The sequence below is a fragment of the Choloepus didactylus genome, chromosome 3 (assembly GCF_015220235.1).
Source record: "Choloepus didactylus isolate mChoDid1 chromosome 3, mChoDid1.pri, whole genome shotgun sequence".
NCBI classification, from domain to species: Eukaryota; Metazoa; Chordata; class Mammalia; order Pilosa; family Megalonychidae; genus Choloepus; species Choloepus didactylus.
In genome coordinates, this window is record NC_051309.1 from 78,305,065 (window position 1) to 78,322,405 (window position 17,341).

At 36.2% G+C, this 17,341-nt stretch overlaps 1 protein-coding gene across 1 annotated transcript in view; it reads left to right on the top strand.

Annotated features, from left to right (window-relative positions):
* The window catches only part of LOC119529508 (alpha fetoprotein), a 30,348-nt gene extending 19,941 nt beyond the window's left edge, over positions 1 to 10,407 (top strand). Inside the window, exons 7-15 of the mRNA XM_037829962.1 lie at positions 690 to 819; positions 2,709 to 2,923; positions 4,140 to 4,272; positions 4,775 to 4,872; positions 5,424 to 5,562; positions 7,270 to 7,493; positions 8,590 to 8,722; positions 9,933 to 9,988; positions 10,322 to 10,407. Coding sequence (XP_037685890.1) covers positions 690 to 819; positions 2,709 to 2,923; positions 4,140 to 4,272; positions 4,775 to 4,872; positions 5,424 to 5,562; positions 7,270 to 7,493; positions 8,590 to 8,722; positions 9,933 to 9,977 — 1,117 coding nt within the window. The 3' untranslated portion in view covers positions 9,978 to 9,988; positions 10,322 to 10,407. The remainder of the gene's footprint in view (positions 1 to 689; positions 820 to 2,708; positions 2,924 to 4,139; positions 4,273 to 4,774; positions 4,873 to 5,423; positions 5,563 to 7,269; positions 7,494 to 8,589; positions 8,723 to 9,932; positions 9,989 to 10,321) is intronic.
* Positions 10,408 to 17,341: the final 6,934 nt, after the last annotated feature.

The following is a 17,341-nucleotide window of genomic DNA, read 5'->3' on the forward strand; positions in this document are numbered from 1 at the left end:
AATAAAGTGTAAATTAATGAATTGCTATAATGACTTTCTCATTTGACATCTGTAAGTAATTAATGTTAAATGTTCTAAATTTATAAAGGAAAGGCATCTCCAGCAGCAGCAGCAACTACACCAGTTGCTCTAGGGACATCAGTTAAAATTCAGTGAAATATAGAGAAGAAAACAGAATTTTTATTTCTTACTTCCCTTTTGGGCCACAATACATGGCTTGGTGTGATGACATGTCTGAAATGTTTTGTCTGCTCCACCTTTTTCTCCCTTCATTGATTTGCACATATGCACACCTCACTGAATTTTCAGAAGTTTTTTCCCCTTCTGAGTAAAAAATCACCCTAGTTGTAATGGAGTCTCTATTTCTTAATTAACTGTATTTTTTAACCTTTTCTATCCACTCACTACAATGATCCCGAATGCTTAGCATCAGAGACCAGTAACAAAAAGGGATAGGTTTTATCTTAATTCCAAGGAAAATTTTTAGGGAAAGATAAATTGTTTCCATTCCATTCTGGAGCCAGATCACAAGGCTCTGCCTTGAAAGATTTTTCCTTCTCTTTTTAATATTTCATTTCTTCATCTTTGGGGCTGCATCTATATTAATATTCTATAAATAGTATTTAATTTTGAGAGAGAAGCAAGACTGACTTCTGATTCCCCCCCCCCCCCCCCCCCCCCCCCCACAGGACCCTTACAAAACTGAGTCAGAAGTTTTCCAAAGCTAATTTTACTGAAATTCAGAAACTGGTTCTGGATGTGGCCCATACACACGAGGAATGCTGCAGAGGAAATGTGCTGGAGTGTCTGCAACATGAGGTGGAGAGTCTTGCTTTCTAAACATGATATATTTCTCCTCCCTAGAATTCCTGTGGCAGCTTTTCTTTCTTTTTTTCCTTGTTCTACAGGGGAGGAAACTGTCTGATTTGAGTTGGTCACAGGGGATTGTAACTGGTTGACAGAGTAAATTACAGACTCGCTGATAGTAAGCCTTAAACCATCTCGTTGGTCCTGCCTTGCACTTAGGAGATGCCCTCCTTTTGGGAGACCAGGGCTCTTTTCATTTCTCGGGAGGCCTCCACCTAGGATTTGGGGGGTGGATTTTTTCCTTTTAACGTACTCATTTTTCCATCTATTTATTCTTTCAGTTGACAAATATATATTGAGTACTTTTGACATGCTCTTCACAGTGAGTGATACCCCTAATTAAGACACAAGCTGACTTCACAGATTTGTAGTCTGTTGGGAGAGAGAAGACTGAGTGACCGCCTTAGAAGTAGGGACTGTCAGTAGTTTGCTGTTATCCCCATGGGCTTCAAGGATAATGCTTGGTGCATGGAAGGTACCCAATTTTAGTTTGTTGAATGAATGAGTACAACACAAATAATAATATTAGAAACTGTTGTCATAGGTAAAAAGGGAGCCATGCCAGTGAGAAACATGAATAAGGAATTCTAAGAGAATTAAAAAACTAAAACAACAGCAAAAATACCAACAACAGATCCCTTAAGCAAGACACAGCTAGTAGCAAATTATGCAGTATTTGGGCCAACCTAGACTTCCTAGATAGTGTATGGGAGGTCTCTCCATCCTCAAATTACTATGCCCTCCTTTCGAAGGAGGTGGGAAATCATTATTTTTGGATATTCAAATAGGTTGATAACCCAGGTTGGAATATTGTTCCGGAAGGCTGAAAGTGAAGATAAAGTGCTCATTTCAGCCCATTCTCATGGCACTTTGTGTGAGAGAGTGTTGGAAGTCACAAGAAGTCCAGGCTGCAGGGGAGGCCGTAGGGTGGTGGTCCAGCCCTTGAGCACAGGTGGGGAATCCTGGTGTGAGGAGTTGGGGAAGATGAACGGAAAGGCCAGCCTGAAGACAGACTTTACTACTTCACTCATTTTTCCCCTTCTAGAAGTATTTGCCTGCATACTAGGGATATAAACAAACATTATTTTGTTTTTCCTTGTGGTTGGTTGTCTTGGTCTTTCATTGATAATTTTACTGACTTGCATAGTCATTTTCAAAAATTAATTTTTCAGTAGTTGGAGCTCGTAATCACCCTTTGGCTTTAACATGGAAAAATTAATTGCAATGTGGCATGTAAGTTGGATTTTTATGACTTAATATGCGTTCTAATTGTCCCTGCTGAGAATGCACAGATTTTTAAGTCCCATAGCAAGGATATGTAAGCCCTGCCTCTTTATGGCCACTGAGATGCACTGGCATTTCATTCTATACTGTTCTCTGAGCCCACAGTGGGTCACTGTAACTTATTCTGAGGAAGACAGAGCAGAAGGTTTGCTCACTATTTTAGACATCAGCAGCAAATCTTATAGAATTGTAAGTTTAAATACTAGTAGAAAAATATACAGGAATCTGTGCGTTATTTGATTTGGGGAATACCTTTCTGTTTTTAAAAGTTACCCATTAAAATAAGACGGTAGGTTTAGCTGACAACTATGAGACTATGATAACTATGAAAAGAAGGGTAGGTAGAAAGGAGTGAGGAAAGACAAAGTGTGGAGAAAGTACTAAAATGAAAGACAAGGTAAAATGCCTTCTTTCTTCTTCCTTCTCCCTCCTTCCTTTCTTCTTTTCTCTCTCCTTCCCTTCCAACCCCTTAGTTCTTTTCATACCTAGAGCTGGCCCTGAGGTTCTTCATTAAAAAATAAACCTTTGAAATTTACACTTTATTTTTCCTATTACAGCAAGAAATTATGTCCTACATATGTTCTCAACAAGATACTCTGTCAAGCAAAATAGCAGAATGCTGCAAGTTGCCCACACTTGAACTCGCTCAATGCATAATTCATGCAGAAAATGATGACAAACCTGAGGGCTTATCTCCAAATCTAAACAGGTTTTTAGGAGATAGAGATTTCAACCAATTTTCTTCAGTGGAAAAAGATTTCTTCTTGGGAAGGTAATGCACTGTTGATGCATGTTCACATGAGTAAAGACTTTTAAATGGCTGCATTGAAATGGGGAGTGATGGCTATGGTTTTTGAGCTCAGTGTGAGAGGATGATGCTGGAATGTTCTGAGCTAAAGTTGATTTAAGTAGATATTGTAGGAAATAAGTATCTAGGGAGTTCAGTTTGTGATGGTGAGGCTTTCAGCGTTGCTTTTATTAACTGGCTTGTATAGAAACTGTATTTTATTTTATATCAACTTCTCTGGAAACAGAAGCATTGTCTTCACTGCCCAGACTACTCATATAAAGTCCACCATTGTATTTGCAAATAGAATGTGGGTATTTTTGTACGAAGAAGAGCTTGTAATTAAAAACGTGCTCTTTCACTGTGCATGTTTAAAAAACTTTTCTCCCAAATCTAACTCAATAGATAATGCTGGACAGAGGACTCTTATTGGAATGGTTTATCTGATGTTTACTGAATACATGTTTTATTTTTGTCAGACAATTAAGGCAGTTTGAGAGACAATAGTTTGTTATAATATAGTTGATAGACCATGTTCTCATTCTATTTGCCTTTAAGGGAAGCATGCATTCAAGTTAGTACATTTTCCTTTACTGTACAGCATGTATCCATAGACATTATTGTAGGAGGGATTTGTGCAGCCTTAGGACATAATACTTAGTGATTTCCAAGGGCCTCTAAATTTAAGAGACTATGATTCTAATGCGGTAATGAAAATAATGGCTCAATTTTCGTTTTAATATTCCCTTAGGATACTACTCTATTGTTGCATTAAAATTGGGATTTCACACATTGTTTGCAGTGCTAGATAAAATTATGTGAACAAAAACAAAGTCCAGATTTAAGAAACATATATTCACAATTTAGTGGTAGCAGAAATGAAGACTACTAACTAATTTCTATAACCTGGGGATGCAATTAGTAGGTTCAGAAATTATCTTTAAGTGTACATATGTATGTACATCTAAAGCTACTTGTTCAATATAAGGAGCTTTTCAAGTGGAAAATTCTTTGTGGTAAGATTTCCACAACTGAGAATGATCTCCACCAGACACTTGTGTGGCTTCCTTTACCCAGGTCTCTTTAGAGGACAGCTGCCCAGAGAGGCATACCATGTTACACAGGAAGAATTAGGAAAGTAATGGCTCTTTACCGTTCATTTTAAAGTCTCTCAGTTCCATTTTCTCCCCATGCATTTTAGATTTGCTTATGAGTATTCGAGAAGAAATACTGACCTTGCTATCCCAGTAATTCTAAGGGTTACTAAAGGATACCAGGAATTATTGGAGAACTGCTCCCAATCTGAAAATCCTCTTGAATGCCAAGATAAAGGGGTAAGTCCCTCTAGATTTTTAGGGAGAATCTGAAAAACTGGATTGAAACCATCCATTAAAAATGCTTTGTTTGTTTGAAAGCAGCTGGTTGTTAATTAGTAGTTAGCTAGTCACAGCTACAAACTAGTTAGCTAGTTATTAACTACCTATTAACTAGTAATCAAGAATCAGTGGCTTACTTTAGAAAGAAAAATGATAACGAAAGTTCTTTGGATGCATACAATAAAGATAATACTAGTTTCCAACAGTTCCAGAAAGACAAGAATATTGTGCAGAAAAAACTGTAGCCCTTTATCCAAAGACTGAGTTCTGCCATCAGAAAATTTTATGAGTCACAAAGTTTTAAACTTAATCTCCACGAAGTGCACTTGCTTTCATTCTCAAATACGAGAAAACCTCTAAGACTGGTTTCATAAATAAAATAATATTGGTCAATCTTTACATGCAAAATTAAATGTCCAGGAAGAGAAAACAATGTATGTAATAATATTTGTATTTTCAGGAAGAAGAATTAGAGAAATACATCCAAGAGAGCCAGGCATTGGCAAAACGGAGCTGTGGGCTCTTCCAGAAATTGGGAGAATATCAATTACAAAATATGTAAATAGTATTTTTCTTGATTTAAAATTATTAACAGAAGAAAGAAATTTCGATCTGAATTAGTGACCCATGGCTAATGGTGAATTTCAGTCCCTGTTTCAGATTGGAAGTCAGTGGAATCTTACTGCCCATTTCAGGCTCCCCCTCCCCTCCCCTTTCCCATGAAGGCAGCCTTTCTGGTTCCCTTTTAGTGAGCAACAAAATGACCTGTAAAGTCTCATCAGTAAAGATATCCATTCTGCCATCATTAAAACACCAAAAGATCACAGTTAAAATTGACAGAGTTCTTGAGGTTGGGAGCAGAAGTCAGCCTCTGCAGAGAGGACACCCCTCACCCGGTATGCTATGCGGATATAATAGGAGTATTGCAAGTGTTGTTAGAGTAAACACATCTCAAGAGTTGGTCCAAATATCACTTGGTTGAGACCAATGCGCTGACCTCGTGCCTTCTGAAATCAGAACCAGCTAGCATAGAGGGTCTTTGAGAGAGAACAAAGAGTCCAAAACTCACAAGTGACTCATCAAGACTTGGTTGCAAATGCTTCTTTCAGGTTTCTTGTTGCTTATGCGAAGAAAGCCCCCCAGCTGACCTTTCAGGAGCTGATAGCCTTCACCAGGAAAATGGCTGCTGCAGCAGCCACTTGTTGCCAGCTCAGGGAGGACAAACAATTGGCCTGTGGTGAAGAAGCGGTGAGGACCTGTTTTGTTTAGTCTCAGCTCCTTTCTTCCCTATTCTTGAAAAACCTCATCATTCCCATTTAGGGGAGATGGTAAAAAGCTAATGTGAAATAGGCTTTTCTGGGATTGTTTAACACTTTCCAGTTGAGGGGGGTATGAGAACTCAGCTCTGGATGATTGACATGTGGTAAGGCTTCCTGTCCTTCTAGAATGGCTGGTAGAAGCATGACCAGTTTATTCAACAATGACTGAGCACACATTATGTGCAGGAAAGACAGAATGACCAACAAGTTATTCAGCTCATAATTAGTCTTTGCATTCACTAAATATTACCTTAATGTTTTTAAAAAAAGCCTCACATTTGATAGATTAAAATTAGTCATTTTATTTTTAGATATATTACATTCTTGCCTTTTGTGTTTCAATTTGTATCATAATCTTAAGTTATACTATGGCATTGAGTAAAATTTGTTCTCTTTGTCAGTCATTTGCAGTCACATGTTTTGAATATTAAAATCACTTTCCAGTTAGTTTACATCAATAATCTTTACTTCTGTATGTCACTAGTGTCATACATGTGATTATAGGTTGAATATTTTTTCCTTACTTTTCCTTAAAGTCACAATTGTGGACAAAATTGCAAATATACTTTCTCTCTTTTCCTATTTCTGATGATGATAAGTTATTCTCTAGTCTTCATGTCAGGATTTTTCACCAAAGTTCAGGAGTTAAGCATCATCTTTATCATTTATTGTAATTCCACATGTTGGAAGGCTGTAGGGAAGCAGGATGATGTAATGGCTTAGCAGTGCAGGTTCTGGAGGCCGCGTGCTTACATTCCCATCCCACTTTCACTTCTAGTTACTCATGTTACAATGGGCAAGGAATTTAGCTCACTAAGCCTGAGCTTTGTCATCTGAAATTTGAGAATAAAATTTGTACCATCCTCACAGGATGGCTGTCTTAAATGAGGTGCTCCATATAACTCACTTAATACCGGCCCTGATACATAGTGTGCACATAAAATGTGGTAACTCTTATAAGTTATTGCTAAGTGTTGAGGAAGTATCTCTGAAGTATGGAAGGTAGGAGGATTCTACATTAGGAAAGCCTTTAACACTCAAGACACACACTTTGGCTCTATTTCTTCTCAATTAGGATTATAGATTAGCTATATATATTTATATACATATATATGCATATTAGATATAAATAGATACAAATATATATTTATTTAAATATATTTATATATTTTTAAAGTATATAAATATACATATAGGTGACATTTATGCTTTTATATTTATAAAGGTTTAAGAGAAAGGGCTTATTCTCTATATACCAAAGTAAAATGGAAGGCTCAACTAGACTTATATGGAAAAGGTAAGCCATATATTGATTTCTTTAAGTCAGGACAGAGTCTTTTTCTTTTGGAAGTTTGTATGTACCTGGAAGCATGTATCTAACTTAACACAAGTAGCTGAAAGGGCTGTCTTCAGTATCGCATACGGAGTATCTGTTGCTAAATGCTGAGGTTTATCGCAAACAAGTGGCTGAATAGAATATGGCAGCATGTGACCCTTCACAAAGACAACAATTTCCTATAACATTAATTACAAATAACCAAACACTAAAAATTATTGCCACAGTTTTCTGGAAATCTGGATCAACTTTGTGGCCAATGTCCAATCTCTTGCCTTTCTTTTCTCCCGTTTTCTTAAGGCTGACCAAATTATTGGAGAATTATGCATCAGGCATGAAGCGACTCCTGTGAACCCTGGTTTCGGCCACTGCTGCACTTCCTCATATGCCAACAGGAGGCCATGCTTTAGCAACTTGGTGGTGGATGAAACATATGTCCCTCCATCATTCTCTGCTGCCAAGTTCCTCTTCCATAAGGATCTGTGCCAAGCTCAGGGTGTAGCGCTGCAAATGATGAAGCAAGAGTAAGAAATTGTTACTTGCTAGCATGGAGAAGATCAACAACACAAATAGTAGTTGAGACTGCTACTTTGCACACTTAACACTCTTGGGGGTACTGTGACAACATTATTATCTCAAAGCACATTCAATGTCTTTCAAAATAGTTTTGCCTCAGTGTCCTTTTAGCCTCCTTGGGAAGTAGGTTTGTAAAAATTCAGCAGGGCAGATGATTTCCCATCTGTAAATTATTTCCAGTTATAACTATTGTGCATTCTGGGGTTGAGGAAAATTGGGCAATTTATGTTGGGGAAATGAATCTTTGCAATAAGTCTGGATACTTCCATTTCAAGCAATGGAAAGACTGTTGAATATTATTTTACATTATTTATGCTTTGAAAAGAATAACCATAAAAATGGATTCAACCATGCAGTATGGTTTCAATTCATTATAGGAAGCATTCTGTAATGGCAGTAGAGATGCAATTCCCACATTCTGCAAACTCCTATGCATTTCAATGCTTGCATGCTTTGTCCACAGTCTTCTTTCATTTCAGGAAACCTGTTCTTCATTTTTCCCCATTAAAATTAAGACATGCTTCGAAGTACACTGAGAGTGCCAATTCCTCCCTCAAGCCTTCTGTGTTCCTCTGATCAACACTAATCCCAACACAGAAGCATTGTTAAATGAGTAGTGTGGGCAGTTAGGGGTGCCAGCATTCATATATGGGTGTAATAATTGTGGATGTTGGGGATTTGGAAAGCAAGACAGATTTTGGCCTTTAAGTTTGGATAAGACATTCTTTAGAAGAGCGAATAGGAAAGGATATTCCAGACAAGTAGGAAAAGACCAAATTTCACTCGTTGGTTTTGAGAAACTCTGAAATGGTCTTTTATTGTTCTGCATGAGTTGGGACCAGTGGAACACCTGCATGTTTCCAGCCTGTGTCTTCCTGATGAAGGGATTGGACAAGGTGTTTGTGTTAACTGTGGGGATGGAGTGGTAGGTGAGGGTTTAGAGAAAGGGTTGCTAGGGCTCTGAAAATTCTTGAGTAGAAAGACTTTAGAAAAATGCCACTGCATACCGGACTTCTCTTGTATTTTGCTTATTTTAAATCACAGGTTTCTTATTAACCTTGTGAAGCACAAGCTACAAATAACAGAGGAACAACTTGAGGCTGCCATTGCAGATTTCTCTCACCTATTGGAGAAGTGCTGCCAAAGCCAGGAGCAAGAAGTCTGCTTTGCAGAAGAGGTATGTGCTGCTCATTTTCACACTGAAGATACTTGCTCCAGAAATTTCTGTATTGAATAATGGAAAGAATATCCCACATATTGGCAACTTGAAAATAATGCCACAAAGATTTAAATTTCATTTAGACATACATTAAATAATTTTATGAGATTAAAAAATAATCACAGATTTCCCATAACCTAATATTAGGAAGAATTATAATTTTAAAATATACTAAGAGATTTAGTCATTTTTATTTCTTTTCCTGGTGGAGAAAACTTGAAAGGGAATACATCATTAATTGGCATACTTTGGTAATAATCTGGACCGTTTCTGGAGTAAAATTTACTAATTCAGCTAAATGGATTAAAAGGATTTAACAGCAAATTAATTCTGCAAACAAGATTATCAGGGAAATTTTTATAGAAAATATTTTTAAAGATTTTTGAACTCAATTTAGGAGTATGCCTTTGTATATCATCAGAGTATTAAATAAGAATTAACTTAATCTAATTAGTTATCTTAGTTGGATGTGTTATTGGCTACATTTTGCAAACCTTTATTTTGTATTACTAAATACAAAATAATACAAAATATTTTGTATTACTAAATATACTTGAATATAACATCATTATATTTTTAAAAGATATTCTGCAATTCAGACTTTTTGCCGATTTCATCTGAACATGTTTTAATACACATTAACTCCAAAGACATAATGTTTCAGAACATAGAGTTTTCCTTATAAGTGAAGTAATTAGGTTTTCACTTATCAATATGGGTGTGGGGTGGGAGAGGTTAGTAGGGCACAGATAACATCTGATAAAACTGATAAAAATTATGTGATCTAAACTTTTTCTGATAAGTATGATAAAAGATTAATGTCCTCTGATTTGAGAAGACATTTACTTAGATATAAAAAGTATTAACAAATAGTAGAGTTTTCTCTGCAAATCTTTTAATTTATAATTTCTTGGGATTTGTGGAGAAAAGAGAAAGGTGGGATGAATATTGGTGAGGATTTGGGTATTGGTAGAGGAAAAACACAATCTGCTATTGATGTGGGTAGATATTTCCTCTCTCTGACTTCCACTGTCCCTGCTTGCTGGTATTGGAGATGTGTAATTTTTATTTTTAACTCAATTAATCTACAAACTTGTGACTTCACTCTTGGATAACGGAGAGTTATCATTCCTTTCTCTGATGATTCTTATTTGTTCTTAATTTTTAGGGTCACAAACTGATTTCAAAAACTCGTGCTGCTTTGGGAGTTTAAACTGCATTCAGGTAACCAAAAAATTCAGATAGACCTAATTTTAATGTTGATTCTTCCCAAATATCAATCACCGCAAGATACATCCTAAGAGCTACCACTAAATGTTTTACTTAAAAATATATATATAATTCATTTTTAAAAGTTTATTTTAAAAACTCTGGAATAAAATTATGTCCACAATGTTAAATTAATGACTCAACTAACTCAAAAATATTTTGGATTATTTCAAAGGCTTAAGAGAATGCCATATATATCTAATGTTCCTCTGATTTAAAATAATAGAACCAGTTATCTTCTGTACCTATTCATTTAATTAGTACTTAATATGTTTTGTCATATTGCAGGGAGAAGAGAAGACAAAATGAGTCTTTATGGTCTGGTGTGAACTTTCCCCTTTAATTATAACTGTAACATAATACTTTTTCTGTGATTACTGAAATGATGAAGACCTTTTTTCTGTGAGTTTTCCCACATTATACAAATAAAGTTTCAACAAATATTTCTTTTTTCCTAGTCTGATTATTTATTAAAACTTATACATAATTTCTTTAAGCAGTTCTATATACCATTGTGTGAAGCAGATTCTGTTAGAAAAGTATTGAGTATTGGTTATTACAGGAGATTAAAGCAACCCAAGGATGGATTTTATAACACTGAAGGTATTTCTCTTGATGAACTAGGAAACTCCCAAGTCAAGAACTGTTTGCTGCTGCCAGGGCACATTGTTCTTTAAATGACTACTTAAGTATTTTAACTGATCATCTTGTGATGAGAAAAGAAATTATTATGCTTCCCTAGGATCTAATGAGAATCATGCTACTCAAAATTTAGGGTCTGACTTTCTTTCCTTTCTAGTGCACTTCTCTAATCATGGACATTTTAAAACATAACTCTACCGTAGTTGTTTTGATAATATATGATTAATATTTTCATTAGTTAACTTTTTTCATTTAAAAGTATTTATTATGAAAAACTTTATGCCAATACATTTGACAACTTAGATGAAATGGATGAATTCCTTGAAAGACACAAACTACCAAAGTTCACTCAAGAAAAAACAGATAATTATTACAGTACATATTAAAGAAATTGAAACTTTGGTTAAAGTCATTCCCACAAAGAAAACTAGGCCTTGATGGCTTCACTGGTGAATTCCACTAAACTTTTAAGGAAAAAAATAATAACAGTCCACTCAGACTCTTCCAAAAAATTGAAGAGAAGAAAATACTTTCCAACTCATTCTACATGGCTGGTTTACTCTGATACCAAAACCTTGACAAAGACATTACACCAAAGAAAACTATGGACTAATATCCCTCATGAACAGGAGTTGCCCAATGTTTTCTATAAAGAGCCAAATAATACATATTTTAGTCTTTGTAGGCCACTTACTTTCTCTGCTGCTACCGTGGTTTCTTCTTTTTCAACAATGCTTCAAAATGCAAAAACTTCTCTTAGCTCATGGCTATGCAGAAACAGGATGCAAATTAATTTGGCCTCTGGGCTTTAGTATGCAGACCCCTGCACATGAACACAGATGTAAAATTTCTAAATAAAATTTTAACAAATTGAATTCAACAAAATACTAGAAGAACAATAAATTGTAACCAAATGAGGTTTAATCTCAAGAATGTAGTGTGAGCTTAACATTTGAAAATCAATCAATGTAATTCAACATATCAATACATTTAAAAAAGAAAACCATATGATCATCTCAATAAACACAGAAAAAGCATTTGACAAGTTCCAACATCCTTTCCTGGTAAGAATTCTTAGCAAACTAGGAACAGAAAGGAACATCCTAAACTTGATAAAGGACATATACAAATATCCTACAGCTAAAAGTATATTCAACAGTGAGAGACTGAATGCTTTCCCACTAAGATCAGGAAAGAGACAATGACATCCTCTCTCACCACTTCTATTAAACATTGTACTGGAGGTTCTAGAAATAAAAGGCACCTAGAATGGAAAGGAAGAATTAAAGCAGTCTTTATGGAGAAAATCCATTGGAATCACCAAAAAAGCTACTGGGACTAGAACTAATTAGCAAGGTTGCAGGATACAAGAATATACAAAAATCAATTGTATCTCTCTATATAGCAATGAACAACTGGAAATTGAATTTTAAAATGCTATTTATAATGATATAAAATTGACCCATAGTCCTAAATGTAAAACCTAAAACAATAAAATTTTTAGAGGAAAACAAAGCAAAAATATTTTAGTTCAACTGTCAAATGCCAAAGACAAGGAGAGAATTCTGAAAGCTGCAAGAGAAAAGCAACATGTTATGCACAAGGGAGACCCAATAAAAATAAGTGCCAATTTCTCATCAGAAACCATGGAAGCAAGAAGGCAGTGGATGAAATATTTAAAATTCTAAAAGAAAACAATTGCAAACCAAGAAGTTTTTATGTAGTAAGAATGTCTTTCAAAAATGAGGTAGAGATTAAGATATTCCCAGATAAACAAAAGTTGAGTGAGTTTGTCACCACTAGACCTGCCCTACAAGCAATGCTAAAGGGTGTTCTTTCACCTGAAATGAAAGGACACTAAACAGTGGATGAAAGAGGCATAAATAAAGGTCTCTTGTAAATTGACCATGTGAGTAATTATAAATGGCAGTACTACTGTATTGTATTTTTGATAAGAAATTCCACTTTTTACTCCTTATAGGTTTTAAAATTACAATGCATAAAAAGTAATGATAAATATATGGTTTTAGACATAGATGTATAAACATATAATTTGTAACAAGTACACAAAAAGGTGGGGGTTGTAGAAAGGTATAGAAATAGTGTTTGTGTACACTACTGAAGTTAAGTTGATGTTAAATCAAATGTGATTGTTATAGATTTAGGATGTTAAATTTAAGCCCCATGTTACCGACAAATAAGTACCTGAAAAATACACAGAGAAGGAAAATAAAAGGGACTCAAAATGGTACATTAAAAAATCAAATGAATATGAAAATAGGCATTAATGGAAGAATTCAGGGACAAAAAAAAAAGGTATAAGATACGAAAAGCCAGATAGCAAAGTGGCAGGAAAAAAATCCTGCATCATCAATATTTAATTTAGTATAGCTACCCCCACTCTTTCCTGGTTGTTGTTTATGTGTTGTTTATGTGAAATATCTTTTTCCACCCTTTCACTTTCAACCTGTTTTTGTCCTTGAGTCTAAAGTGAGTCTCCTGTAGACAGTATATAGATGGACCCTGTTTTTTTTTTTTTTTTTTTTTAACACATTCTGCCAGTCTATGTTTTTTTGATTGGGGAATTTAATTCATTAACATTTAATGTTATTACTGTAAAGACAGTACTTTCTTCAACTATTTTGTCCTTTGGATTTTATATGTCATACCTTATGTTTCTTTCTCTTTATCCTTTTACTTACCCTTACTGATAATCTTCATTTCTACACACTTTTCGAAACCTCTCTCTCCTGTCTTTTACTATCTGTCTTTAGTTCTCCCTTTAGTATTTCTTCTAGAACAGGCCTCTTGTTCACAAACTCTCTCAGTTCTGTTTATCTGTAAATACTTTAAACTCTCCATCATTTTTGAAGGACAGTTTTGGCAGATATAGAATTCTTGGTTGGCAGTTTTTCTCTTTCAGTATCTTAAATATATCGTACCATGTGTTTTTTTTGCTGGTGTCTAGGCATCTGATTTTCTTAGATTAATTTATCTCTTTCCCTAGGGTTTTCTTGTTGGTTGGCTTTGTTCTCTAACTGTTCTTTGACATTTGGTTCAACTTATTCTAGACCTCTAGTATAGCGTCTGTTTACCTGATCAGAATTTTTCTGCTCTTATTTTTCTAATTCTTGCCCTGTCCATATGGAAGTTTTTTGAGAGTGCCCTTTTTTTGTGCAGTTGTTTCACCCCCAGTAAAAAGCTTTCTTTTTCCTCTTCCTCCTCAGGGAATGTTGATCTGCTGCTTATTTGTTTTGTTCTGTTTTTGCCTCTATATGTTTTAACACTCCTTTCATTACCTCTGGCAACTTTTACCTGGAGGTCTGGCTCTGGGAAGAGGGTCCAGCTAGATAAGATTGATTCCGGTCAGATTTTCCCAGGCAAGACAGACCCAGGACTCATGAAGGGGGTGTAATCAGTATAAAAGTTCCTGGTGATGAGACCCAGCAGGGTGCCAGTCTTTTCTGTGAAGCCTCTTAATTCTGTGCTTTTCCTGTTCTGCACAGCAGATGGCACTTGTCAGCCTGTTGCTCCCCACAGGCCTAAAGAAGTACTCTACCTTTATTTCTCAGCAGATCCCATCTATGTCAGGAGCATGGTTGAGACTGAGGCTGAGGCTGAAGGTGGTCGTAAACTACTATTTTCCAGCTCCTGGGGTCTGAATTATTTAAATAACAGTCACTGTGCTGGCTCTTGCCCCCACTTTTTTTTCTGAGGGGAGGGGCAGGGGAGCCACTCTTCAGCCCCTGTTCCCTGCAGGTTGCAAGAGTTACAAGACGCTCAAGCACTCCCCTTCCCACCCTCTCCATACCACCCCCCACTGGAGGCTGTTTGAGACAGGCTGTGCTCCACTTTTTGTAGGTTGAAACTGCTGCTGACATCCCAGCCCTGGGGGTATAAATTCTCCGAGTGAGAGCTGCCACTTGCACTGGGCCCTCTCCCCCACCCCCCTTCCTTGGGAAAGATATGCTCTTTAGAGCTATCTCCTCCACCTGATTAGTTACCTTTTTTTTCAGTCAGCCCTATTCCCACCCTTGCCTGGGCAGGGCTGAACACAGAGAATGCCTGCTCCTTTATTTAATGGGCTGCTTAAAAAAATAATCTGATCTCAGAGCCAGTCCATAGCCCTGATTTTCCAATCAAGAGCAAGAGTTGGTACTCACTGTATCTGCCCCTTTTCTTGGGGCACAGCCTTTTCCTGGTATTCTGAGCTCCTCAAACTCCAGAAGTCTCTGTTTGTCTGTGTTTTTTTTTTTCCATCAATGCTGCCTTGAGCTCATCAAACTCCATAAGTCTCTGTTTGCTTGTTTTTGTTTTTGTTTTTGTTTTTGTTTTTTTTTCCCATCAACCTGTCTTCTCCCTGCTGGGAGTGGGATAAATACAGATCTCCCAGTTTATTTCTTGTTTGCATTGCAGATTTATCTGTATTCAGAGCTGGTATCTGGCAGTCCAAATTTGTTAATCAAATCTTCAATTAGAGTGTGGTTGAGCACGCCCTCCCTTGATCCTTGTAGAAAGGGCTTCTGTTTTCCACCAGGGAGAGATTCTGAGTCAGCCTGCTGTGCCATGGGGGAGGAGCAGCAGCCTCCAGAGCAAGGAATAATTTACTTACAGTTCTGTGCTGTGATTTGTCAGTTAGTCTCAGCCCTTCAAATCATTCCTGGCTGTTGTACAATGTGCATCATACCTTGGAAATCCTCCAAACAGTTGTTCCAGACAGTTCCTAGTGGGCAAACTAAATTCCACACTTCCCAATGCCACCATCTTCTCACCTCTCTATCTGTAGTTAATTTATACGTAAATGGATTAAACTTTACAAGCCATAGGAAGAGATTGGCATTATGGATAAAAAATCATGTCCTACCTGTATACTGTTTACAAAAAACTCACCTTAAATTCAGAGGCACAAGTAGGTTGAAAGTGAAGGGACTTTAGGTTCTTTACATGATTCATCCCTTGCCTGGTTACTGCAACACTTTAACTGTTTTCTGGAGTTTTGAGGAAGAACATTTTGCTATTTTTTTGCTACTTGTTCAAAGATTTTGTGAGGGAACAGCAAAAACTCTCTTTAAAATTTGAGGGAGAGCTTAAAATTTTCACAGACAAACAAATGCTGAAAGATTTTGCTAACAAGAGACCTACCCTACTTGAGATACTAAAGGGAGCCCTACCAACAGAGAAACAAAGAAAGGAGAGAGAGATATGGAGAAAGGTTCAGTACGAAAGCGATTCAATACTGATTCATTAAAGGGCAATAAGAGAGAGAGGGAAAAAATATATCTGACAAATATAAACCAAAGGATAGGATGGCTGATTCAAGAAATGCCTTCACAGTAATAGCATTGAATGTAAATGGATTAAACTCCCCAATCAAAATATATAGATTGGCAGAATGGATCAAAATATATGAGCCATCAATATGTTGCATACAAGAGACTCATCTTAGACACAGGGACACAAAGAAATTGAAAGTAGAAGAACGGAGAAAAATATTTCATGCAAGCTACAGCCAAAAGAAAGTAGGTGTAGCAATATTAATCTCAGATAAAACAGATTTTAAATGCAAGGATGTTACGAGAGACAAAGAAGGCCACTACATACTAATAAAAGGGGCAATTCAACAAGAAGAAATAAAAATCATAAATGTTTATGCACCCAATCAAGAAGCCCCCAAATTCATGCTACAAACACTGGCAAAACTGAAGGAAGCAATTGATGTTTTCACAATAATTGTGGGAGATTTCAACACATCACTCTCTCCTATAGACAGATCAACAAGACAGAAGACCAACAAGGAAATTGAAAACCTAAACAATCTGATAAATGAATTTGATTTAACAGACATATATAGAACATTATATCCCAAATCACCAGGATACACATTCTTCTCTAGTGATCATGGAACTTTCTCCAGAATAGACCATATGCTGGGACATAAAACAGGCCTCGATAAATTTAAAAAAACTGAAATTATTCAAAGCACATTCTCTGACCACAATGGAATACAATTAGAAGTCAATAACCATCAGAGACTTAGAAAATTCACTAATACCTAGAGGTTAAACAACACATTCCTAAACAATCAGTGAGTTAAAGAAGAAATAGCAAGAGAAATTGCTAAATATATAGAAACAAATGGAAATGAGAACACAGCATATCAAAACCTATGGGATGCAGCAAAAGCGGTACTGAGGGGGCAATTTACAGCACTAAATGCAAACACCAAAAAGGAAGAAAGAGCTAAAATCAAAGAACTAATGGAGCATCTGAAGAAGCTAGAAAATGAACAGCAAACTAATCCTAAACCAAGTAGAGGAAAAGAAAGAACAAAGATTAAAGCAGAAATAAATGACATAGAGAACAAAAAAACAATAGAGAGAATAAATAACACCAAAAGTCGGTTCTTTGAGAAGATCAACAAGATTGACAAGCCCCTAGCTAAACTGACAAATCAAAAAGAGAGAAGACCCATATAAACAAAATAATGAATGAGAAAGGTGACATTACTGTGGATCCTGAAGAAATTAAAAAAATTATAAGAGGATACCATGAACAACTATATGCCAACAAACTGGATAATACAGAGGAAATGGGCAATTTCCTGGAAACAAATGAACAACCTAGACTAACCAGAGAAGAAATAGAAGACCTCAACCAACCCATCAC